The following is a 26,687-nucleotide window of genomic DNA, read 5'->3' as shown; positions in this document are numbered from 1 at the left end:
TGCGATCGCATATTTCCATTGTGCCATTGCATACATAGCAGCCACCTATTTTTTTCGCATGGTATATGCGATTGTTCCATCAGATTTTGCATATGTGATCACTTTTGACAACATTGATTAAAACTTTGACTAAGCATGTTTCACATCAGAATTTTCTAATAACAATACATATTGTTCAATGCATTCCGAAATGGTATGATATTTTAAACCATGCTCCTCTCTGTCTCCGTGTACAATCACTGAGCGGTCAAGGAGTCCCCCTACCATCCTCTTGTTCACAGCCTTCTATATCAATGGAATCTTTACTATTTCCAACCTTGTCCATTTTTTGTTCATTTTTGGATTAATTATGGAGCCAGATTTTCATGGTGCATTGAGAATAATATAAGTAGTGTGTTCTCTAGGTCATTTTCCTAAAGCATAAGTGTTTTACAAGTTTATATGCAGAAATTTTCCCCCTAACCTACTGCTTTGATGAACTACAGGTTTTGATTCTAAGTGAAAGGCTACATTCAGTCACAGATCAGTTTGATCAGTTAAGGGCTGTACGCTTCCAGGATGCCATTAATAGAGCAATACTGAGAAGAAAGGTGCATCGGGTGGTCAATTCAAACTCTCTGGATGTCGCTAAATCTAATCATTCGGAGCTTCACGAACCCGATCAAATTCCACTAGAACCACTTAGATCCCAGCAGCAACTCTTGGATGATGAAACATGTGCTCTTTGGGTGATCTGGATATTCTTGGGTCAAGGTTCTCATATTTCTCTATTTCTCTATTTCTTAGTCCATGTGATTCTGGGTAAAATTGAAATTTCTTGTCAATGCAATTGTGCAGGTAGAGCTGACTAGTGTTCTTGATGCTGTTCAAGAAACAGAAACTAAGATGGTTGAAATGTCTGCACTAAATCACCTCATGTCCACGCATGTTCTACAACAGGCTCAACAGATTGAGGTTTTGTATGAGCAGGTCAGAACTCATTTATGCTTGTTTGATTTTGCTGTTTGCTTATGTCTGAGCTGCAACATATTTGTCTGCCATTCTCGGTTCTGGTGTCTACTTTAATGAAACATCTGACATGAGCATATTTTCTAGGTTGAAATTTGTATTACAAAGAGTGATTATAAATGGAATATAGGATTGCCAGATTTATTGTGGTTGATCACCTCGACCCCCTTTGTTCTCTTTTGCAATAAAATTATCTTTATCGATCAAAAAAAAAAAAAAAAGATTTATTGTGGTTGAGATCAACCTTTGAACAAGTTCCAACTTCCAACTAATAGGATGATTGTGACCATCAGATTAACATGTATTTTCTTCAAAACCTTGAAAAAAAAATTCAACCATTGAAAAGAATGTAAAAGGTTGGATGGTTACAATCTCCCATTCTGGTTATATATGAGATCTTGTGTTTTGCTAAAAGTTACTCAACCCCTATTGTGTGCATATGTCCTGAAAAATTGATATGGACGGTAACTATGTCTGCAATACATGGCTATGGATTTGCCCAATGTATGTAACTATCTATATAATAAAACACAATGGTAGGGCCCACATGTGAGCGACAAACTTTTCATCCAGCTATGGTGACCCACTTTATTGCTTTCGTCCTACCCCTTCAGCTTTATTCTTTTTACTCTTTTCCTTCCCAACCCCTTCCTTTTTTCAATAATACCGCTCTACAGTGGAGTGGGTCCATTAGTTCTAAAATAAATAGAGAGATTTACCCAGACCTAACTGTTGCATCTAATTGTTGGCACAGCAAACCTTGGAGTGGGGGGTTAATTGGTTACTTAACATACCTTAGAGTGGATCCTGAACACATCAATTTGTGGTATGCAAAAACAGGATCTGATGCCACATGGTTATAAAAGAAAAATTCTAAGAACTTTTTACAGATAAAGATAATTTCATATATGAAAAACGGAGGTTGAGAAGACCAAAATTTACTTTTCACCATTGAATTTTAGTTTTAGAATTAGGAGTTCTGTAGCCATCTTTTCTCAACACGTTCAATCAAGTTGAAAAAGTATTTTTGCTTAATTTTTATTCTTTTGAATCTGAGCTTTTCCATGAAATCTGTAAGACTGTTGTTGGATTGCAAATTTGATAATCCATGTGGGCCCAACGACCCTTAGTAGGATTTAAAACTTACTAATTTAGTCATGCTAGATCTGCCCAGTAAAGTAAGGGAGTTTTTTAATAAAATTGCAACAGATAGGTGTGCCCTGTAAATCTCTCTAAAAATAAAATCTCCCACCATCTCCTCTACATCACCCTCTCCTCTCTGCCTCTGCTTCATACAGTCTACATCTCACCCTCTCTCCCAACAACTCTCTCATTCTCTCAGCCTGATTTCTCTCTCTCTCACACACACACACACACTCTCTCTCTGTCGCTGAACGACTTTCATCTCGGTGCAGTCTGATCTCTCTCTCAAACCTCCTCTGTTGTTGTTGTTGTTGTCCCACTCCAGCCTCTTGATTTCACCTTGAGGGTTAAGTCTAACGGTGATCGAAACACCTTTTTTATTTCATCTTCTGATCAACTCTGTCCTAGGTACGTTTGTCTCTCTTTTACCCTCTTCTGCATATGTGTTAGTATTTAATCGCACATATTCTACTATGGCACCCCAAGTTTTACTTATTACAGCCCAAATAAAAATAAAGAAAATAAAAAATTGGGGTGTAATAAGTAAAAGTTGGGGTGCCAATAGAATCTCTCTCTCTCTCTCTTGCTAGATTCCATTTTTTGGGTTTAAGCATAATTGTAAACAACTATCGAAATTGCTTGAATGAGTGTTATATTGCTTTGTAATGGTTGGGGTGCCAATAGAATCTCTCTTCTTTTTCTTGCTAGATTTCCATTTTTTGGGTTTAAGCATAATTGTCAACAACTACTGAAATTGTTTGAATGAGTGTTTTATTTTTTTGTAATGTTTGAATGGTGTGTTTATTTGGGGGTGTAATGCATAAAAGTTGGGGTCTCTTTCTCTTTCTTACCAAATTTCCATTTTTGGGATTTAACTATAATTGTAAACAACTACTGAAATTGCTTGAATGAGTGTTATATTGTTTTGTACTAACATCTACTGAAATTGCTTGAATGAGTGTTATATTGTTTTGTACTAACATCTACTGAAATTGTTTGAATGAGTTAACATATTGTTTCGTAATGTTTGAATGTTGTGTTTTTAGAACACATATTGAGGGTATTTTCGCAATTTCGTGAATTTTGAGGGATTTTCATAAACTTGTTCGATTTCAACGATTTTGGTTTTGTTAGACTCGAAATCTCATTTCGAGAACAATGGTAGTGCTTTCGGATTGTTTTAGAGTTTCTTTGCCTCATTTTGGGAGTAGAATGGAGATGTGATCCCCACAAGGAGCATTTTTCTAATTTCATTGTTTTTTTAGCTTTTTTGGTGTGTGGGACCTAAGGTTTTGGATTTTATGTCTCAAAATGTGATAGTTTGTTAAGTTTCGTCGAGAACGGAGATCGTTTGACGTGTATTCTCTCCAAATTATCTTTTTTGTCCAATTTTGATAATTTGCACAAATCTCAAGATTCTTGGAGGCTGAACGCGTCGTTTTCTTCGGTTTGGATAATTTCATCCTAAGTGAAAGGTTTCTAGGCCACGGAATATGAATTAAGGTTGTTTGGAGTTGTCAAAATTTTAGGAAGTAGTTAGGATGTTTATTTTTGAAATTAGTATTTCAAATTTTAAATCTTAGTTAGACAGTTTCGTCCTTTTTTGCTGTAATTGGTTGTTCCTTTTTTATAGCAAAATTAGTTCCAGAACTGGTACTACTATTTTGCTATAAATCTATATATTAGTTCATTATTTTTTTAAGTAGAATAATTATTTCTTCTCCTCAAAAGTTACATGGTATCCAAGCTTTGATGAACAATCCTTGTTTCTACCAAAAAATTCCCAAAACTTTGTTAAAGTACTCTTTGCCATTATCACTCCTAAATATTTGAATTGTTTTACGAAATTGATTTTCCACCATGGTGTAAAAAATTTAAAATACCGTTTCTACATCAGATTTTTCCCTCATTAAATAAACCCAAGTTAACCGTGTTTGATCATCAATAAATGTGACAAACCATATTTTTCCAGAATTTGTAGACACCCGACAAGGTCCCCAAACATCACTATGGATAATTGTAAATGGCTTAGACGCTTTGTAAGATTGGGAGAGAAAAAGAATTACGATGGTGTTTAGCAAGCTGACAAATCTCACATTCAAAAAAAGATTGACTTTTATTTCTAAGAAGAGTCGAAAACAAGTACTTTAAATATTGAAAACTTGGATAGCCTAATCTATAATGCCATAACATTATTTCATTATCTCTGGAATCAGAAACAGAATTAAAACAAGTACTAATGTTTAGTCTACTCGAGTTGGGTCCATCTTCAAAAAAGTAGAGTCCAGCACACTCCCTAGCACTGCCAATCGTCCTCCCTAAACTCAAATCCCGAAACTCACAAAATGATGGAAAAAAATTAACACGACATTTGTGATCAAGGGTGATTTTACTAATAGACAATAAATTACAAGAAAGGTTCGGAACATGAACATTATGAAGAATTAAAGAAGAAGATAGTTGAACAGATCTGGTTCCAGTTATGGCAGAAAGGGAACCATCGGCAATTTTGAACTTTGTATTGCCTGCACAATGATTATAGAGAAAAAAAAAAAAGTTTTGAGCAACCGGTCATGTGATCAGTTGCTCCCGAATCGATGATCCCAAGGATTTATAGAATTTGGGAAGACACTAACGAAGGTTGAAATAAAAGAGTTACCTTTCTGAGTTAAAGAGCTAGAAGCAGTTACAGATGATTTTGGAGATTGAAACAGTTTGTATAGGTGCTCTAATTGCTCCTTTGTGAATGGGACCATTTCCGAATTGACTTGATGCTCTTGAGAATACTCAGTTGCAGCCTGAAATGCACGTTCTTTTCCACTATTCTTCTTCTTCCAGTTTGGTGGTTTATCGTGAAGTTTCCAGTAGGTATCCTTCGTGTGCCATGGCTTTCTACAGTGTTCGCACCAAGGCTTCTTCCTTTTGTCACCTTCGGAATCCAATCCTCTAGATACAAGAGTCGAACCTTCTAGTTCATTGTTTGGATTTGGCTCTAGATTTCGTAGCATTATCCTTCGTCGGGACTCCTCACGGCGAACTTCAGAAAACACCTCATGGATTGAGGACAAAAGTTTCCGGTCAAGAATTCTCCTTCTAACCTCATCCAAATCGCGATTTAGACCAGCAAGTAACATATACACACGATCATTTTCTTCCCTCTTTTTGTAACGAGCACAATCATTGAGATTTTCTCAATCATCATTGTAACACTGATCCAATTCCTGTCATAAAGTGACCATTTCGTTGTAATAAATGGTAACTTCACGATCACGTTGCTTTGATTGCCAGAGTCGTGTCTTCAAATCGAAAATCTGTGATGAATTCTCCAAATTAGAATAACAATCTTGCACGGCCTCCCAAACTTCTTTGCCTGTCGGTAAGAATGAGTAGGGCTTCCCAATTGTTGGCTCCATCGAATTGATGAGCCATGCAATGACGAGAATTTTCAGATCGCCATTTTTTCAGGTATGGATTAGTCGCTGTAGGTTGTGTTACTTTGCCTGTCAGATGTCCCAATTTACCTCTTCTATCAATCGTCAATTTCACAGATTGCGCCCATTCGAGATAATTTTTCCTATCGAGTTTGTGAACTGTAAGTTGCAGATTAGAAATCTGGGAGAGAGATTCGCCAGATGATGTTGATGCTGTCGATTGGGTGATCTCGGAGGAATCTGCCGAGGCAGTAGGGTTTTTCGGTGCGCCGGTCATTACCGTGGAAAATGAGATTTAGAGCATAGTGCTTTGATACCATGTAACTTTTGAAAAGAAGAAATAATTATTCTACTTAAAAAAATAATGAACTAATACATAAATTTATAGCAAAACAGTAATAGGAAAAACAAACACCTATTAGAAGTAGCTCGGGTATTGCTTTTCACAACTAAGGTACCTAAATATCTTTGGGGCGAGGCTATTCTCACTGCAACCTATCTTATAAACCGAATGCCTAGTGAGGTTTTAAATTTTGAAACTCCATTGGATTTTTTCCATAAGTTATAATAATAAGCTCTCATCAAATTTGCCTATAAAGATATTTAGGTGCACTATTTTTGTTCACATTCATGATCATAACTGAGGAAAACTTGAACTGAGTTTGAAAATGTATTTTTGTTGGATATGCCTCTAATCAAAAGGGATACAAATGTTTTAACCCGATTATTAAAAAATTGTTTGTCGCCATGGATGTAACTTTTTTTGAACAAAATTCTTCTTTTAATACTCACCTTCAGGGGGGGGGGGAGAAAAAAATGAAGATTTGGATGTATATTTCCAACTCAAAGATGTGTCGATTGATCATTCCCTTGCACCCATAGTCGAAGTTGACCAGTCTCCTACACCCTTAGCCGAAGTTGAGAACCCAAACATTATTGTACCAAATTTTTGTGAATTAGATTATTTAAATAATGAAAATACAGGCCCATCCTTAATGCCATCACATGAAAGTCATGAATCTAATGAATCAAACATGGAGAAAATAAGCACCAAGAACACAGGGATAATACCCTTTGATATTATTTACTCGCGAAGGAAATCAACTCAAGGAGAAGAGTCGGTTGATCTCCCACACCACCATGAGTCTACAAATCTTCCAGGTAATGCTTTTTCTAAGCCTTCACAATCAGTCCCATCTACTTTAGGTACTAATCCTAGGTTTGAGTCTAGTGAGTCCATTGATTCCAATATTCCTATTGCTGTCTGAAAAGGTGTAAGGTCATGTACCAAACATCCATTGTCCAACTATGTGTCATATGAAAATCTCTCACCCAATTTTCATGCTTTTACCTCACAAGTGTCCTATATGGAGATTCATAAAAATGTGCAGGATGCTCTAAAGGTTCCCGAGTGGAAATAGGCTATTTTTGAGGAGATGAAGGCTCTTGAGATAAATCAAACATGGGAGATGGTGGACTTGCTTAGAGGAAAGACAATTATGGGGTGTAAATGGGTGTTCACAGTTAAATACAAGTCAGATGGATCACTTGAAAGGTATAAAGCTAGGTTGGTTGTTAAGGGATTTACTCAAACTTATGACATTGACTACCTAGAAACCTTTGCACCTATAGCAAAGTTAAATGTTGGGAGAGTTCTCTTGTCATTTGCAGCAAATCTTGATTGACCCCTACAACAATTAGATATGAAAAATGCTTTCTTTAATGGAGACTTGGAGGAAGAGGTATATATAGATGCACCCTCAGGCTTCGATGGGAAATTTGGTTCGAAGGTGTGTAGACTGAAGAAATCCTTGTATGGGTTGAAACAATCACCAAGGGTTTGGTTTGAGAGGTTTTCTCAGTTTGTTAAAAGCCAATGGTACACTCAGAGACAGGTTGATCACACCATGTTTGTAAAACACTCGCAGGATGGAAAAATAGCTGTGTTAATCGTTTATGTAGATGACATAATCCTCACTGGGGATGATTAGCTTGAGATGAATCAATTAAAGAAGTCTCTTGCATCATAGTTCGAGATCAAGGATTTGGGGTCTCTAAGATACTTTCTTAGGATGGAGATAATTCGGTTGAGGAAGGGAATTGTTGTTTTACAATGGAAGTATATTCTTGATCTACTTAAGGAGACTGGCATGAGTGGTTGTAGACCAGTAGACACCCCTACTGATCCCAATTAGAAACTTGGAGATAACAAAGAAGGTGATCCTATAGATACATATCAGTTTCAGAAATTGGTAGGGAAATTGATTTACTTATCACATATACGGTCAGATATTGTATTTTCCATGAGTCTAGTAAGTCAGTTTATGCACTCACCCTATGAGAAACATCTTGAAGCAGGTTATCGAATCCTAAGATATTTGAAAGGTACACCAGGTAAAGGCTTACTCTTTCAGAAGACTACACAACAAAGCATTGATGCCTACATTGATGTAGATTGGGCAGGTTCAATTACTGACAGGAGATCTACGTCAGGGTACTGTACATATGTATGGGGTAATTTAGTCACGTGGAGGAGTAAAAAACAAAACGTAATTGCAAGAAGTAGTGCTGAAGTAGAATTTCGTGCTATGGCTCATGGGGTTTGTGAGATGTTATGACTAAGGGTACTAAAAGAGTTGAAGTTACCAGTGAACATGCCAATAAAACCGTACTGTGACAACAAAGCCGCCATCAGTATTGCATAGAATCCAATGCAACATGATTGTACAAAGTATGTGGAGATTGATAGACTGTAGGAAACTGAATTTATTGAGAATTCTTTTTATATCTATTACAAATGCCCTAATAGGGTATTTATAGACCAACTATCCTATTACAAGAAGATTCTAGAAAACTATCCTATTGTACAGGATTATAAGAATATTCTAGAAAACTCTACCAACTATCCTATTACAAGAATATTCTAGAATATCCTATTATAGAGGATTACAAGAATATTCTAGAAAACTATACCAACTATCCTATTACAAGAATATTCTAGAAAACTATCTTATTGTAGAAGGTTACAAGAATGTTCTAGAAAGTAAAAAATGATCAAGAATAATCAAGAAGAATATCCTATTTTTCTAAAATAAGTGTAGATTTTTCAGCACTCCCCCTCAAGCTGGTGAATATATGTTTTCCATTCCCAGCTTGCCAATGACCTTTTGAAAGGTGGTTCCAGGTAATCCTTTCGTTAGAACGTCTACCAGTTGCCCTTCTGTTGAAACGTATGGGGTGCAAATTAAACCACTGTCTAGTTTTTCCTTTATGAAATGTTGATCCACTTCCACATGTTTTGTACGATCATGTTGCACTGGATTATGAGCAATATTGATGGCTGACTTGTTATCACAATACAACCTCATTGGATGATCCCAGATGATTTTAAGATCTTCCAGAATTATTTTGATCCACAGAAGTTCACAAATTCCTTGTGCCATTGCCCAAAACTCTGCCTCTGCACTTGATCTTGCTATAACCGGTTATTTTTTACTTCTCCATGTAACTAAATTTCCTCTTAGAAATGTACAATAACCGGATGTCGATCTTCTATCCACCACGGACCCTGTATAATCTGAGTCTGTGTATGCTTCCAAATGCAAGTTTGTTCCCTTTTTAAATAAAATTCCCTTACCTGGACTACCTTTTAAGTATTGGAGGATGCGGTATACGGCTTGCAGGTGTATACTCTTAGGATTGTGCATGAATTGGCTAACCACACTAACAGAATATGCTATGTCAGGCCTAGTATGAAAGAGGTAAATCAGTCTTCCAACCAAACGTTGATACATCTCTTTGTCTATAATTTCATCTTTTGGAGCTTCACTCAGCCTATGATTTGCTTCTATTGGTGTCCCCATGGGCCTGCAACCTATTTTTCCAGTTTCCTTGAGAAGATCTATCACATACTTCTGTTGTGAGACAAATATTCCTTCCTTTGAACGAGCAACCTCTATACCTAGGAAATACTTCAACTTGCCTAGGTCTTTTATTTCAAACTCTTCTGCAAGACATTTCTTGAGTGCTCCTTCTTCCTTCGCATCATTACCAGTGACAATAATATCGTCCACATATACCAGTAGTGCAGTTACTCCCCCAAAGGCTGAGTGTTTTATGAATAAAGTGTGATCACCTTGACTTTGTTTGTAGCCCATTCCTAACATTGTCTTTGTAAACCTTCCAAACCATGCTCGTGGAAATTGTTTTAACCCATACAATGCTTTCTTCAGCCTGCATACCTTCTTATCTCCTGAATTGTCATCAAATCCTGGAGACCTCACCATATAAATTTCTTCCTCTAGGTCTCCGTGAAGAAATGCGTTTTTCACGTCGAATTGGTGTAAACTCCAATCTAAGTTGGCTACCAATGACGACAAAATCCTTACTGTGTTCATCTTAGTCACCGGTGCAAATGTTTCTTCATAGTCCACTTCATAGGTCTGTGTATAACCTTTTGCAACTAACCTGGCTTTGTATCATTCAAGTGATCCATCAGCTTTATACTTCAGAGAAAACACCCATTTGCATCCAACAGGTTTCTTTCCTTTGGGCAGCTCCACCAACTCCCAGGTTTTGTTCTTTGTGAGTACATCCATTTCCACTTTCATAGCATGTCTCCATTCTTCTTTGCTTAGGGCCTCAGATAGTGTTTGTGGTATGGTTGTGGAGTTTAGATGAGTGAGAAAACTTTTGTGTGATGGTGACACTTTTTCGAATGACACAAAATGAGACAACGGATATTTTGTACAATTTCAGGTACCTTTTCTAACTGCAATGGGTAAGTCAAGATCATTTTTTTCAAAAACTTCAGAAGACAAGTTGATGACAGGGATATCAATATTTACCTCATTTCCGAGAGTTGGTTCAAACGTTTGAGCTAGCTTTGGCTTAGCAGTGGAACCTCTCTTCCTTGAGTAAACTTGTAATGGTTTCGTGATAACTGATTCAATACAAGTATGTCCTGGGGTTATAGGTTCAAGCTGTCCAACTTCGGGTTGTTTTGAAGGCTCAACTTGTTCTTGTTCAAGTTGTTTTGGTGGTTCAATTTCAGACAAGGGAAATGGTAGAGTGTTTTGGGTTGGTGGTTGGCTAGCTTGAGCAGGAAAGTCCATTAGAAAGCCATGATCCCCTTGATCCTTATCTTCACTAGTAAGTGTCTCCCCCTGAAGAGAAGGTTGGAAAAAACTTTCACCTTCAACAAAATTTACATCGGCGGACACAAAGATTTTGCGAGATGGTGGATGATAACATTTATAACCCTTTTGAGTTGAGGAATACCCCACAAAGACATACCTAAGGGCTTGAGGATCAAGTTTACTACGACCATGAGAATGAATATGAACAAACGAGACACATCCAAAAACTCGAGGTGACAATCGATTGTGAGATGCAAAATCAGGAAAAAATTTGGAAAAGACCTCCCAGGGACTTTTAAAATCAAGAACTCGAGATGGAGTACGGTTTATTAAGTGGGCTGATGTGAGAACTGCTTCACCCCATAAGTATTTGAGGACATTCCGTTGGAATAACAGTGCACGAGTTGTTGACAAGAGATGGCCATTCTTCCTTCCTGCCATTCCATTCTGTTGGGGTGTATCTATGCAAGAGGATTCATGTATTATTCCCTCTTTTTGAAAATATGGAGATAATACTTGATTAAAATATTCTCTTGCATTGTCAGATCTTATTTTTTTTATTTTAACCCAAAACTGATTTTTGACCATGTCATGAAAGATAGGGAGAACCGTACAAACATCAGATTTTTGTTTTAGCAAAAAAACCCATGTGACACGAGTACAATCGTCAATAAACGTGACAAACCATTTAGCCCCTGAAATATTTGAAATTCTTGACGGTCCCCAAATGTCACTATGGATTAATTGAAAAGGAAATGAGGATTTTTTATTACTCAAAGGAAAAGAAACTCGTTTGTGTTTGGCAAACTCATAAATGTCACAATGAAATTCACGAATATCAATATTCTTAAATAAGGAAGGAAACATGACACTCAAAGTCCTAAAGGAAGGATGTCCAAACTGAAGGTGATAAAGCCAAATCTGATCTTTTATTGGAGATCTTGTATCTGACAACAAGGAAGATGGATTGTCAATCCTACAACTCTTATTTTTATTCTGCACATCAAGGTAATAAAGGCCACTGCTTTCCTTAGCATGCCCAATCGTCATCCCCGTAGCTTGGTCTTGAAAAATACAAGAGGTGGATGAAAAGGTCAAGCTACACTTCAAATCCTTTGTAAGATTTTGGACAGAGACTAGATTTATTGTAAGTTTTGGAACGTACAAAACATTTTTCAGAACTAATGAAGGACTTATGTGAATATCTCCTTGACCTGCTACTGTAGCAAGTGACCCATTGGCCAATGTAATTTTTCTGTTACTAGAACATGGACTATATGTGGAGAATATAAAGGAGCAATGAGTCATATGGTCGGTTGCTCCTGAATCAATGATCCAAGAGTTGAAATAGTTACTATCCGAGACACTAAAGGCATGAGAAGAAGAAACCATACCTGAATGTGCAAATGAACACATACCCGATGGTTTCTCCAAGGAGTTGAGAAGTGATCTTAGCCATTCAATGTTTTCTTTGTTGATTTCCTTGCTATTAGAATTCTCTTGAGCACCCGAGCCATCACTGTCGGTTCGTGTCAGATTAGCATGTAACTTTTGTTACCAATTCTATTGCCAGTTTCTTGATCCTCCCCCATTTCTACCAGAAAAGTTTTGTGGTCTCCCATGAAGTGTCACCATCACAGACTGATTGGTGGCTCCTGACTCTTCTGACATCGTGAATTTAACAAAGATCACAAGGGAAAAATAAAGGGAGGGTAAAAACAGATGAACAACAAACAAGATGGCAAAAAAGAAAAAAAAAATCGATTCCCAGGATATGAACCTAAGGCTCTAATACCATGTAGGAAACTGAATTTATTAAGAATTCTTTTTATATACATTACAAATGCCCTAATAGGGTATTTATAGACCAACTATCCTATTACAAGAAGATTCTAGAAAACTATCCTATTGTACAGGATTACAAGAATATTCTAGAAAACTCTACCAACTATCCTATTACAAGAATATTCTAGAATATCCTATTATAGAGGATTACAAGAATATTCTAGAAAACTATACCAACTATCCTATTACAAGAATATTCTAGAAAACTATCTTATTGTAGAAGGTTAGAAGAATGTTCTAAAAAGTAAAAAATGATCAAGAAGAATATCTTATTTTTCTAAAATAAGTGTAGATTTTTCAGCATAGACACTTTATAAAGGAGAAGATTGACAGTGGAGCTATTTGTATACCCGTTTGTTCCAATAACGCAACAAATAGCTGATATCCTTACCAAAGAATTGTTCAAACCTAACTTTGAACTTCTTGTTAGCAAGTTGGACATGATTGATATCTATGCACCAACTTGAAGTAGGGTGTCGAAATTTTAGGAAGTAGTTACGATGTTTATTTTTTGAAATTTGTATTTCAAATTTTAAATTTTAGTTAGGCAGTTTCCTCATTTTTTGCTGTAATTAGTTGTTCATTTTTTATAGCAAAATTAGTTTTAGAACTGGTAATACTGTTTTGCTATAAATATATGTATTAGTTCATTATTTTTTTTTAGTAGAATTATTATTTCTTCTTCTCAAAAGTTACAGGAGTTTTTTGGTTGGGCGAGATCCTAGGAGTGTTTTTGTAATTTTACCTATGTCGATGGTTTTTAGGTGTGCGGCCTAGGTTAGTCTCTATGTCCCATGTTAGGTTCATGTGTCGATTTTTGCGAGAAATGGTGGTCGTTCGGCAAGGGCACTCTCCCAATTATCATTTTTCCTATATTTTCTCCTGATTCTCTTTATCTTTTTCAGATTAGATGTAGTTTTAGCTCATTTCAGAATGTCGGGCAGTTTATATTCATCTCGAAGTGTACAATAGTTTACAGTTCATCTTAGAGCATTTACAATAATTTAAACTCATTTCGGAGTTCTTGGGTGATCGTCTTGACGAGTTGACAAATAGGGCATTGGTAAAAAATGAGGTGTCTACAACCCCTCCAACTTTATTTTTTTTGCTTTTACCCCCTTAACCTGAGAGAGGATGACACAGGTGAATTCTAGCCTAGCATATATAATAAAATACAACTGAGTTGGAACAGTTGTATGTGACACAAACGCCCAATCAACTACAGTGTTGTGGGAGACAAATTTTTTTGCGTTAAACCTCCCATCAAGCTATAGTGTCATGGGACCCACTTTATTTCCTTTATTCTCCACCTCCTCTAATTTTACTATATTTTCTCTTCTACTCCTTTAATCCACTTTATTATTTTTCATCTTTTACCTCTTTAATCTCAATTTTTTTAAAAAAATAATACCTCTCCAACTCTATTTTTTTTTTACTTTTACCCCTAACCCGAAAGAGGATGCCCCCTCTTCTAGTTTTACTATATTTTATCTTTTACCCATTTAATCCACTTTATTGTTTTTTATCTCTTACCTCTTTAATCTCAATTTTTTTTTAATAATTCCCCTTCCATCAAGCTATAGTATTTTGGGACCCACTTTATTTTATTTATTGTTTACCTCTCCTAACTTTACCATATTTTCTCTTTTACCCCTTTAATCCACTTGATTGTTTTTCATTCTTTAACCCTTTAATCTCATATTTTTTTTATAATGATACCCCTTCAACTTTATTTTTTTTCACTTTTACCCTCTTAATCTGAGAAAGGATGCGTGTGTCGTAGGCACGGCTGAACTCTAGTACATAGATAAGATCAATCTTCTTTGGTGCAGACACAGCAATTAACCACAATACTTCATTTGAGAACTGAGGAAAAACTCAAAAACTTTCAGAAATACTCACATTACACTTTATAATATAAATCAAAACGAACTTATTGCCGAAAATTTTCACAGATGATACGAATTCCATGGGCATTTTTAACAACACCAGATACTTAACCATGCCATGAAGACACTGTCACTTCTACTTCTGACATTTTCTTCTAGCTACAACCATCATATTTGAATTACGCAATATCTTGTTTCATTTTAGTTTTCTCAAGTTATTTAGGAAGCTTGAGTTTGTGAAACCTACCTTTGGTTTCGGTTTCTATTTTAAGGCAGTTGAAGCTACAAAGAACGTGGTTATGGGCAACTAAGAGCTCTCCCAAGCTATCGAACGTAACAACAGTAGCAGGGCCTTTCTTTTGCTTTTTCTATTTGTCCTCACATTTTCCATCCACTTTTTAGATTGGTACAGTTAAACAAGGATATCTGTCTCGTTTTCTCATCATCAGCATTTGTTTATTCACAATGAAGTCGACACTTCAGAGTTCTTTCTCTTCTCAACAAAGCCTTCAACATGGATTTTCAGAAGTGGCACTCATGTTCGACACACTAGATGTATTTGACTGCAGTACAATGTTAATCCTTTACAAACAAGCTTGGTATGTATTTGACAACCAACACAAATGAGTATGGTGTACATTCCACCCCCTAAATCAATTCGTCCTTCTAATCTTAATCCGATGGTCAAGATCAACTGGTAGGTCTATTTTCAACTCATCCATGATATGGTTGAGATCAGCTTGTGTGTGTTCCAATGGTGGATATGGAAAAGATGTCTACAGACGTAAAATCAGATGCAGTTAGGAATTCATTTGTCGACTTTGGTCATCCCAAAATGTGAAATTGCACGCATCCGAGGATGCAAGTATGAAGTTATTCTGCAAAGACAAGTGTGCAGGTCATAGTTAGCAATTTTTCCAAACAATTTGAAGATTGTACTCAGAAATACAAAAAGCTATTAATTTATTTTTCTTCATGAATTTATGTTTTTGTGAATTATTTATTCATTTCCCTAAAAAAATAAAAGAAGAAAAACTGTGTAAATATGGGAAAAATATAATCCTATCAAAATATCATAATGAATACATTATTTATTTTTTTGGTTATAATTTACGGCTTTACTGTTATACAATAACCAATCATGATATATTATCTTTTCTGATTGATAGTAAAGAGTCTTTATCATGCGTTTACCGAGCTTTGTGTTTATAGTGATTAATTTTTTACAAATATTATGTCCCTACTTCTAAATTTGTTCATTGTTACTTTAGAATATAAGCTTTGAAGTATTTGACATTTATTTTTTTTTGATAAAAATGGGTGGAAGTATTGAGTGTTCTTGGTTTGTTGAAGAACTTTGTAGGCCTTTAAGTTGTTCATTTGAGCTCATGATTAGAATAATTTTTTATTCATATTTTGAGTCCATCTTATATATTGGGGGCAGATCATGGGACATATGTAAAAACAATGGTTGTTCAAAATATGAGTTAGAGGTTTTGGATTGAGCTGAATTTTTGTGAAGATGTTCTCTATGATGAGAAGATCATTCTCACAAAAAATCAGCTCAATCTAAAACTTTTAAGTCCATTAAAAGTGATTTACAAATTATTGGTAAAAACTCGACGGTCCACATTCTAAATCACTTTTGATGGGGTTAGAAGTTTCATATTGGACTGGCTTTGTTTTTTAAGATGATCTTCTCATCATAAAGATCATCATCTCAAAAAATCAGCTCAATCCAAAACCTCTAACACATATTTTGAATACGTTTTATTATCACATTGTTTTTACGTATGTCCCTTGATCCGTCCCCATATATATATATATATATATATATATATATAGGGTCCCGTTCAGCAACAAACATTTTGGCAAAACATTTTTCAAAACATGAGTTAGAGGTTTTGGAATGGGCTGATTTTTGGTGAGGATGATCTCTACGGTGAGGAGATCATCCTCACCAAAAATCAGCCCATTCCAAAACTTCTAGCCCCAGTTTACAAGTTGAAAAATCATGGACCGTCCATTTTTTGTAAACCATTTTTGATGGGATTAGAAGTTTTGGAATGGACTGATTTTTGGTGATGATGATCTCCTCACCGTAGAGATCATCCTCACCAAAAATCAGCCCATTCCAAAACCTCTAACCCATGTTTTGTCAAAATGTTTGTTGCTGAACATTTCTCATATATATATATGGGACGGTTTCGAGGGACGTTTTGGAAACTGCCTTGGAAACCCATGACTGACAGTCGTCGGATATTAGGAAAACAACGGCTTGGATTTCTAATTGGAAACAGCTGGAGTGAAACTGCAGTTTTAAAAAAGAGTATGCATTTTCAATAAATTCCCTCTATTTTTCATTACATTAAAATTAAATCCCTGTTTTCAATCTCAAAACTCCAGTTTCTTTCTCTCAAGTATGTTCTCTCTACAGAGAACATAACAATTTCATAAACTCCATCGAACCCTTCTCTCTCACAAATCTCTCAATAGGAAACCCTCTTCATAAGAAAATGAGGGATGCTAAGAACATGATGTGTGTAGCAGATCCCCAGCATGGCCGTTATCTCACAGCCTCAGCGATGTTCAAGGGTAAGATGAGCACCAAAAAGGTGGGTGAGCAGATGATAAATGTGCAGAATAAGAACTCCTCTTACTTTGTGGAGTGGATCCCCAATAATGTGAAGTCGAGTGTGTGTGATACCCCACCCACTGAGCTGAAGATGGCATCAACATTTATTGGGAACTCAACATCAATTCAAGAGATGTTCAGGAGGGTTAGGCGCAAGGCCTTTTTGCATTGGTACACTGGAGAAGGGATGGAAGAGATGGAGTTCACCGAGGCTGAGAGTAATATGAATGACTTGGAGATATTTTACTTGTTTGGCAAAAAGTTGTTGATTTGTTGCAACTAGTAACCCATTCTGCACACTTTTTGTTTTTATTTTGGGTTTTTCCTCCACTTAGCAACCTTCCTAAAGGATTATATATTAGGCTTAGTCGAAACAACCGTATGATGAAAAATGATTGAAACCCATTATCGTGGGTTTCCTATTGAGAGATTTGTGAGAGAGAAGGGTTCGAAGAGTTCAATGGAGTTTATGAAACTATTATGTTCTCTGTAGAGAGAACATACTTGAGAGAAAGAAACTGGAGTTTTGAGATTGAAAATAAGGATTTAATTTTAATGTAATGAAAAATAGAGGGAGTTTATTGAAATTCATAAACTCTTTTTTAAAATCGCAGTTTCACTCCAGTTGTTTCCAATTAGAAATCCAAGCCATTGTTTCCCTAATATCCGACGACTGTCAATCATGGGTTTCCAAGGCAGTTTTCAAAACGTCCCTCGAACCGTCCTCATATATATATATATAGATATAGATATATGGGTCCCGTTCAGCAACAAACATTTTGGCAAAACATTTTTCAAAACATGGGTTAGAGGTTTTGGAATGGGCTGATTTTTTGTGAGGATGATCTCTACGGTGAGGAGATTATCCTCACCAAAAATAAGCCCATTCCAAAACTTCTAGCCTCATAATCAGCTCATTCCAAAACTTCTAGCCCCAGTTTACAAGTTGAAAAATTGTGGACCGTCCATTTTTTGTAAACCATTTTTGATGGGGTTAGAAGTTTTGGAATGGACTGATTTTTGGTGATGATGATCTCCTCACCATAGAAATCATCCTCACCGAAAATCAGCCCATTCCAAAACCTCTAACCCATGTTTTGAAAAATGTTTGTTGCTGAACATTTCCCAAGGGACATATGAGAAAACATATGTAAAAACAATGTAACATTTATAAAATTTTAAAATATGGGTTAGAAATTTTGGATTGAGCTGATTTTTTGTGAGGATGATCTCTATGATGGGAAGATCATCCGAAAAAAAATAGTCAGTCCAATTTGAAACTTCTAACCCCATTAAAAGTGATTTAGAATGTGGACCGTCGATTTTTTGTCACTAATTTGTAAATCACTTTTGATGGATTTAGAAGTTTCTGATTGAACTGATTTTTTGTGAGGATGATCTTTTTATCATAGTGACCATCGTTGCAAAAAATCAGCTCAATCCAAAACCTCTAACCCTTATTTTGAAAAACCATTGTTTTTTCATATGTTTTTACATATGGCCCTTGAACCGCCCCCATATATATATATTCTTTTTTGTTGGACTTCATAAAATCTGAAGTAAAAGTGCATTTTTGCTTTTCATCTTTTTATTTATATATATATATTGAAATTTTGAAATGAATTGTTAATGGACCAGGCTATTTGCACCCTCTACTTGTGCTAACTGCACCCACTTAAAAACACATTTTATGGGTGGTGATGTAATGCATAGAGGAAAGTGAGTGCACTAAGGTTAAACGGTGGGTGCAAATAGGCTAAGACCATAGTTAGTTGTATGTTCTCGACCATATTGGAATGCTATCTTTAAGGCGTGACCAGGATATCAAAAGGTTGCTCTAACCAAGGTGGTAGGTGGTTGGAACCAAAGAGGAGATAGCGCTGTAACTAATGCTTGTAATCTTTCAACATAAGCCCTGCTTGGTAAAATGCGAGATTTATTATTGCTTGGTACCAATTGGAAGGCCTTTGGATCAAAGTAAATTTTGGAATCCATATGAACGTTTCGGAGCCAGAGTTGAACTTTCCATCCCTTTGGTATGGTATAACCTTGTAAAAACAAACCATTTTTTATCTCCATTAGATTAAATCATATATTAAAAAAAATATGTATGTCTAGAATTGAAACTAATCATTCATTTTGACATCAGATTGTGCCTTGCGGAAAACCACGAAAGAGATATCAACGACTCGCAGAGTTTCATCGATAACATTCAAAATCAAAACTAAGCCTCTTACAATAATGTTTTAAGTATTTAGTTTGCTCAAACTAAATGTTTATGGTAGGTAGCAACATTGACACATATACAACTTGGAAAGATATTCCATTTGTCTAGTTTCCTTGAGTGTCAATCCCTTCTGCGTCTGTGGCCTGTTCTTCATGATCTCCTCTTGCTCTGCCTAAAAGTCATTGTCCAATTCAGTTAGAATGAAGTATTCGGAAACTCGGACAATAACACTAGTGAAATCAGAGTTAATCGTAAGATTTAACGAGTTTTAAAAGAACTGCAGATATTAGCAAAGTTTTCGTTTCATTTAAATCCTGTTGTACAGGTAATTGAATTGATTTAAATATATATTTAACTATTTAGAACTTAAATCATAAGCTAAATGAGTTAGTTGAAAGACTAGATCTAACGGTGTAAAATCGAAAACTTGCTCAATTTCTTTAGAAAAATCTCCAAACAAGTAGTTTTGTTAACCAACAAATTACTAACAAAAAAAAAAAAAAACAATGATATGTTGGAGGGGGAAGAACTATGAATATAAGAGGGCCATGGGGTGTTGATGCCATACCCAAGAGTGGAGGAAAAGATACACTCAACACTTCCCCCTCACCCATAAGGTTGGAAAGAGTCGAACCCCTGACCTATATGAACCCAATGCTCTAATACCATGTTAACCAACCAACTACTCCAAAAGACCGATCTTTTGGAGAGGGGGAGAACTATGAATATAAGAGGTTAACGGGTTTAATTGGAGTATGACACACCGGAGAGTGGAGGAAAATATGCACTAAACAATTTTCTTGGACGATGTTGTGAAATATTGTTTATGTTTGTTGGTTATGGGGGTGAAAGAGCAATAACAAAAATAAGAAGAACCAAAACTACCAATACTACTTTTTCTCAGTTTCCAAGAATCTAATGGTTGATAATTTAGTACAAACCATTAGAGTGTCTTGTTTTTCAATGTAGTGCAAAGTACTCTCAAACTCCTTTGATGGATGCCCATCACCATTCATCATTTACGCATACTCACATTTACATGCACAAGTACACTAAATTCAGATTCATAGTTTCAACTATTCTAGGACCCTCTTTCATCGAATGAAAGCTAAGCTTCACTAAAAAATTGAAGAGCTATCAATTCCACCAAGAGAGATGTGTTGTGATTTCACCCCCCAACCCTAATTTTAGGAAATAGAACAATTTTTTTTTATTTTTTTTATTTTTATTTTCAAGTAAGGAGAGAAAATAGAACAACTTATCACTGCATTGGGTTTTTGTATCACTTGTATACATGAAGAGAACAAACAAAGGTGAACAACAACCATATGAATCAAACCATGGGTTGTAATAATCTATTGGTGTGCATATGCTAGAATAGTTTTTGCGATTTACTTTACATGTCTCTTCTATCTTTGATAAAGCTTCAGTTTACTTGATGTAACAAAGAGAGATTAAAATCAGTCATGAAGATCAAAATGGGTCAATGAGAGCTTTGACCTCAAAAAATTGACATTACAACATCCATGGTCCTGACAAGACAGATCCCTGTGTACTCATAAGAGAAAAAAAGATCATGGTGTGAATCAACACTCAGAACGATCTCCCAATAAGGTCATATAGTACAATTTCCCTCAATATTCACAAATGTACACACAAAACCCACGTACAGATACAAGTTTATACATATCTATACCCACTAAACCTCCAAGTGTCACAACTGAAACATGAATCAAGAAAACCAAGGGTAACCATAGTGTAACAGCAGCATCCCATGTATTGACAGTGCTGGAATGAATCATAAAAATTGGATGCTCACAAGATTATAATGCACGAAGAAATGCATTACAATTTTCTGACATCGTCTTCTATATGTATTTTAAAGTTTATAAAATGAAAGCAAGATACAAACAACAAAAGAAGACTCAAAGGCTCCTTTATTAGTAGAATGAGAACAAACTTTTGTGCAATGTGAAAGCTACTGACCAAGAAATGTTTGGTTTTACACAGATCTATACAGCATTGGAAAATCCTTGTAGTCATCATCATCAAAACCTTGTGGTGCGAACGTCTTCTTCTAATTTTCTCAAGACAATTGATGATCGCGGTCCTGTTTGCCGAACATCATTAGAAACTCATCAGACTGTTCTGAGAAACCATGCCCCTCACCAATGGTCTTCAACAACTAGTAAACATGGAACATGGACAGCCTGTCTTTGGGCCTAGAAACCACACGATCGCAAGCAACCCTAAAAACCTCTAGAATTCCGTCATCATGACCCTTTTCACGAAGGAACATATCTATGACATCCTTGATTCGGTCAAAGCCAGAAACGGATTGACCCAATCTACTAGATTACCCTTGAAGCCATCCTCAGAATTACTTACTTCAATAGGCTTTCATCCAGTAACCAACTCAAGAAGCACAACCCCAAACCCATAAACATCCCCTTTCAGAGAGGCAACCATTGTGCTTGAATATTCAAGAGCCACATAACCAAGCTCCCCAAAATCCCCATGAATAATACTGCTCTCTTGAGAGTCATTAGAACTAAGAATTACTTACTTCAATATTTGAATGTTACATATAGATCATGTCCATCCTAAGTACAGTACTACAAAAGACCTTTAATCATGTTTGTCTCAACTCTTGTTTACAATCTCTACAGCAAGTAGGTAAATTGAATTGGATACAATATGAATATATTAATCTATTGATCTCCACAACAATATTAACTAATATAGAAAAAGTTTTCCTTTATAAGATCTCAGCTAAATTACCATTTCAAAAAACTAAATTCACAGCACCTAATGCAATACCTTCAAAATATACTACATAAAGAAAAATAATTGTAAGGTATTAATTAGGATAACCTTCAAACCTCAAGAAAAGTTAGGATTTTAGGAAAATAGAAAATGGTGGAGTTTTGGGTAAAAAAAAAAAAAGAGTTTTCTACAACATCTCAAGGTAAAGATAATATGTTATGAGAAATCAAGAGTTTCTTGACTATCAAAATTTTTTTTTTTTTTAAATTGTCTTAAAAGATGATATATTTTGAGAAATCAAGAGTTTCTTGGCTATCCAACAAAAATTCCTCTCTTTTTTTCTTCCTTTGAAAGATCAAAATCAACCAAAACACAAGAACCCCTCCCCAAAATCAAAATCAATAAGCAAGAAAAATAAAAAAAATTATAAGAATCAAAAGATTACCACATAACCAAAAACAAAAACAAAGATCAAGAACAATCACATGACATAAACCAACATGTTATAAGAAACTAAACTTGATTTGAAATTATCTAAGATAAATACTTCTATGTAGAACACTCCTTCATGCTTTAGGATTTAAATGTTGTTGAACTTTAAAAATGTATAGAAAGCCAGTTAGAAACTAGGTCTAAGGTTTTAAGCACCAACTCTGAAGCTTAAAAAAAAAAAAAACCAACAGAGTTGACAGAGAGCTCCAAAAATAGACCCTTAACGAACTAAACTCAAATCAAAGAAACTACATTTATATCATCTAAAGCTAAAATTCATATAAAAATGCATCCAATCAGATTTCTCCAATTTTAGATTCAAATTTATTAGAAAAGCTCCAAAAACAACTATAAATCATGATCAAAACATAGTAATTAGAGAATATTAAAGTGAAAAATAGAAGCAACAAAGAAACTAGAATCAAAATGTAAGAAAAAAAGAAGTGAAGGTGACCTATTTGAGAAATTAGGGTTTTTACAAAAAAAAAATCCACTAATAACTCTACGATTAGCGCAAACAAGCTCGGTAAACTAGATTAAAACATCTAAAGTAGAATTTCAACAAGATTAAGCTAAAATTACAAAGAAAATTAAAAGATGTACCTCTTAAAAGGTTAAAACGAGGCAGGAAGAAGATTTGATTTTCAGAAACACTAAAGATTTCTGAATTTGAAGCAGGTGCAGTAATGTTCTTCGAAATTGAGGCAATCGTAGTGTGGCGCCCCGCCGAACGCTAACACAAATCCCTATGTCAGATCTCGAGGTACTAGGTGGCCCCTCAAAATTTCGGCATAGTCTCCTCTGTTTATGTTAGCATTCCAAGGCGTTCAACCTGCACCTGATAAACGACATACAATCCTGCATATATATACAAAATATAATACTAGTGGAAGCCTATATAAGTCTAATAACGTACGGATTATCAGAGTGCGGAAGAAGAAAATTTATATACAGGATTTTACAGAGGTTCCTCACTCTAACAAAATTCCTAACACTCAAAACAAAAATCTATATAACTCTTTGACGAATCGATACCACTAGGGGTATAACCCCAATACTCACCAACTGACAAACTCTGGCTGTCTATCTGACCCACCAGATGATTCTCACTCATATTCTACTCCTGCCTCGCTAAGCTTCGGATCTGAAACTAAAAAAATGGAGAATGAAAGGGTGAGTAACAATGGTTACCCAGTAAGGAAGCAACAATTTCTGCCAATAACCTCTCCTAACATGAACGAATAAACATACTGAATCATTTTAAAATAAACAAAGTTTTACAGAAGAAAACTACGATTAACTAGTACATATAGCCAGGGATGAGCAACTAAACATTTTAAAACTCACATTACATCGATCAGCAGTACTCACTATAACATTCTCTTTTTATACAAATCTAATTGATCAAATGGAAACAATAAACATGCATTTCATTTTATATATCAAAATAAGCAACAGATACATAATACACAATGGTGGAGTATTGGAATTAGAGAGTTGGGATTCACGACTGGATCGCTCCCAGTCGGGACATAATGTTATAATTTCTCTCTAGCTTTTAGTTCCTGATTTTGTGGCCGGTCGCTGCACTTACCACGTTTGGTTGACCATTTATCCGGCTCAGGCTGGCCGTTTGACGTGACCGTAAGCAATGGGTCTCTTTTCGATGTGTCAGAAACGTTCGACTACTATAGATTGTTAGTGATCACTGACCAATCATCTTCGTCTATGCCTATCAGGCGTACATGTGATTCCCAAATATACAAACCATTCGTATACAACCACCTTTACATTACAAGTTCACTGGCAAAGATAGAGAGGAATATCCCGGATTCCAGTTGTGACTCCATTCTCATACGCGTCCCATACCACGTATGAGCTTGGTGGTCCCTACCGTATATCCCAGGATAGTACACCACTCCGGATGATATGACGCACTATCCCTTCAGGCATTCACAAACTCTTTAACAGCTCAAAAAATAGTTACATATATATATATATATATATATATATATATATATATTATTTTCATTTGAAAACAAAAGAGAAATTAACAATACAAGGTTGAGGATAGATATCCAGTTTCCTACCATGCAAGTGTGGCCACCCGGCCTAAAATAAATAACATAACGGAAACGTAAACAGCGCCTCGCGCTAACAGAAAGGAAATAAACATGCAATCAATAATATTATCCCTGGATATCTGTTCACAAACCTACACACAACACAACAACGTAAAATGCAGACATCACCCCTCGGGTGTGACTCTGACATTTTACCGTTTCATACCCTTTTTTCCTTTTTTCGATTTTTACAATTTTCAATCTCTTCAATAAAAACATCCATTTTCTGATATTCATCAACTCAATATGAGTTCATTGAATATTAAATCACATTTTCCAACTAAAGAATTTATTTTTATCAAAAACCTTAAAAAAATACAAAACTTATATTAAAACGGGTTCCGAGCAGTGCACAGGACCCAACTTACAGAAATAACCCAATAAAATACCTTACCCACGTAAAATTTGTTAAAAATACAATTAAACATATCAATCATGCAATTTCTAGCGTGAATTTTTGAAATAACAAAAGAATTCTACATTTCGGAAATACATCCAAATTTTTCCAATAAAATCCTAAATGCAATTTTCACAATCTATGATTATTAATAGAAATTGAGAGTTCCTTACAATGTCTAGGCGAAAGGATCAAAGCGTGTGCGCGGAAATTGAGGCTATCGGCACGGAAATCGAGAAGGACCGAACTTCGAAGCGGCTGATTTTCGAAACTGGCCTGGTGGTTTCGAAGATCTCGATGTGCTCATCTCTTCTCCCTTCTACGGCGAAAGACGGTTTGACCCAGAAACCGACGAAAATCGAGGTCGAAATTACGAAATCTCCGTATAAAAATACGGCTGATTTTTTGACTATACGGGGTGAAAAAGACGAGAAAATGGAAGGAATTTGGGTGGGTTATGTAGAGAATGAGACTGCGGATGTTTCTCCCTTCTGCGTCGGAAGACGGTTTGACCCCGAAACGGACGAAATCCGAGGTCAAAGTTTCGAAATTTTCGTATCCAAATACGACTGATTTTTTATGATATCGGTTGAAATAGAAAGTGAAATGAAGAAAGGTTGGGTGGCTTTTGTAGATGTCGAGGCTGTGGATCTTTTTTCCTTCTGCGGCGATCGTCGACGGCGAGCCGTTTGCACGAGATCTGAGGTGAAAGTTTGAAGAAAAAAAATGAATTTTTTGTTGTATATGTTGCGGCTGAAATGACGAGTTGGGGAAGATGAGATTAAAAAAAAATTAAAAATATTATTTAAATAAAATGTGGGACGAATTCGGCATTTTATCAATTGTTTCGATCGATGATAACTTGATCATCCGGACTCCAAAACTAACAAATGAATACTTTATTTCGCCTAATTTTTCGTTCCGGATCTAATGGTATAGTCAATTTCTACAAATTATGTCTCCATAAAAAATTTACATTTTTGGCCTGAGGTGACCCCTAAATTTGATGTCGTTTTCGTTTTTGACGATAATTCGACTTCCTGATCTCCAAAAATGACAAATAAATAGTCCATGTTGAATAATTTTTCGTTATGAACCCAATGGTATGATCGAATTTAAAAATTATTCCTCTAACAAAAAGTCACTGTTTTATCCTGATCCGACCCGATAATCGAGGATTTTGTAATTTTTATATTCGGACTCGCATTTGAGCTTGCTTACAGGCTAAACTATGTTTTTCGATCATTTTGAATCTAATGGTGAGGTCAGATTCCATTAAAAATGATCAGAATAAGGTCCTACAATTTTACCCTAAGTCATACTTTCAAGATTTTCTTAAAATTCCACTATTTATTTTTCCTCGAGATACGAATTAAAATTTTGGGGTGTTACACGTAGAAACCCCAACCCTAGAAATTCATAATTCTTGCGAATTGAAACGATTTCGTGCGTTTCTATTCAAAAACTTTAGAATTTGAAGAATTTTGACCTCACCTCCTTAAACGATTGGTTGATTCACAGTGTTGGAAGAATTCTAAAACATGATTAGAGATTTCTATAGCTCCCCACTAAATTTTGACGCCAATAAAGAGG

At 35.6% G+C, this 26,687-nt stretch overlaps 1 protein-coding gene and 1 pseudogene across 1 annotated transcript; one reads left to right on the top strand and one right to left on the bottom strand.

The window, feature by feature from the left end:
* Positions 1-178: 178 nt before the first annotated feature.
* LOC147386458 (syntaxin-81-like) lies at positions 179-21,586 on the top strand. Its single transcript, XM_086424548.1, has 4 exons — positions 179-193; positions 405-728; positions 838-969; positions 21,327-21,586. The coding sequence occupies exons 1-4, from the start codon at positions 179-181 to the stop codon at positions 21,540-21,542; spliced, it is 687 nt and encodes a 228-aa protein (XP_086280674.1). The 3' UTR covers positions 21,543-21,586.
* On the bottom strand, positions 16,117-20,335 carry LOC147386459 (uncharacterized; annotated as a pseudogene).
* Positions 21,587-26,687: the final 5,101 nt, after the last annotated feature.

Source organism: Akebia trifoliata, chromosome 14, assembly GCF_017979445.1.
Source record: "Akebia trifoliata isolate Shusen 1 chromosome 14, ASM1797944v1, whole genome shotgun sequence".
Taxonomy (NCBI): domain Eukaryota; kingdom Viridiplantae; phylum Streptophyta; class Magnoliopsida; order Ranunculales; family Lardizabalaceae; genus Akebia; species Akebia trifoliata.
This window is presented reverse-complemented; position numbering and strand designations above follow the sequence as displayed.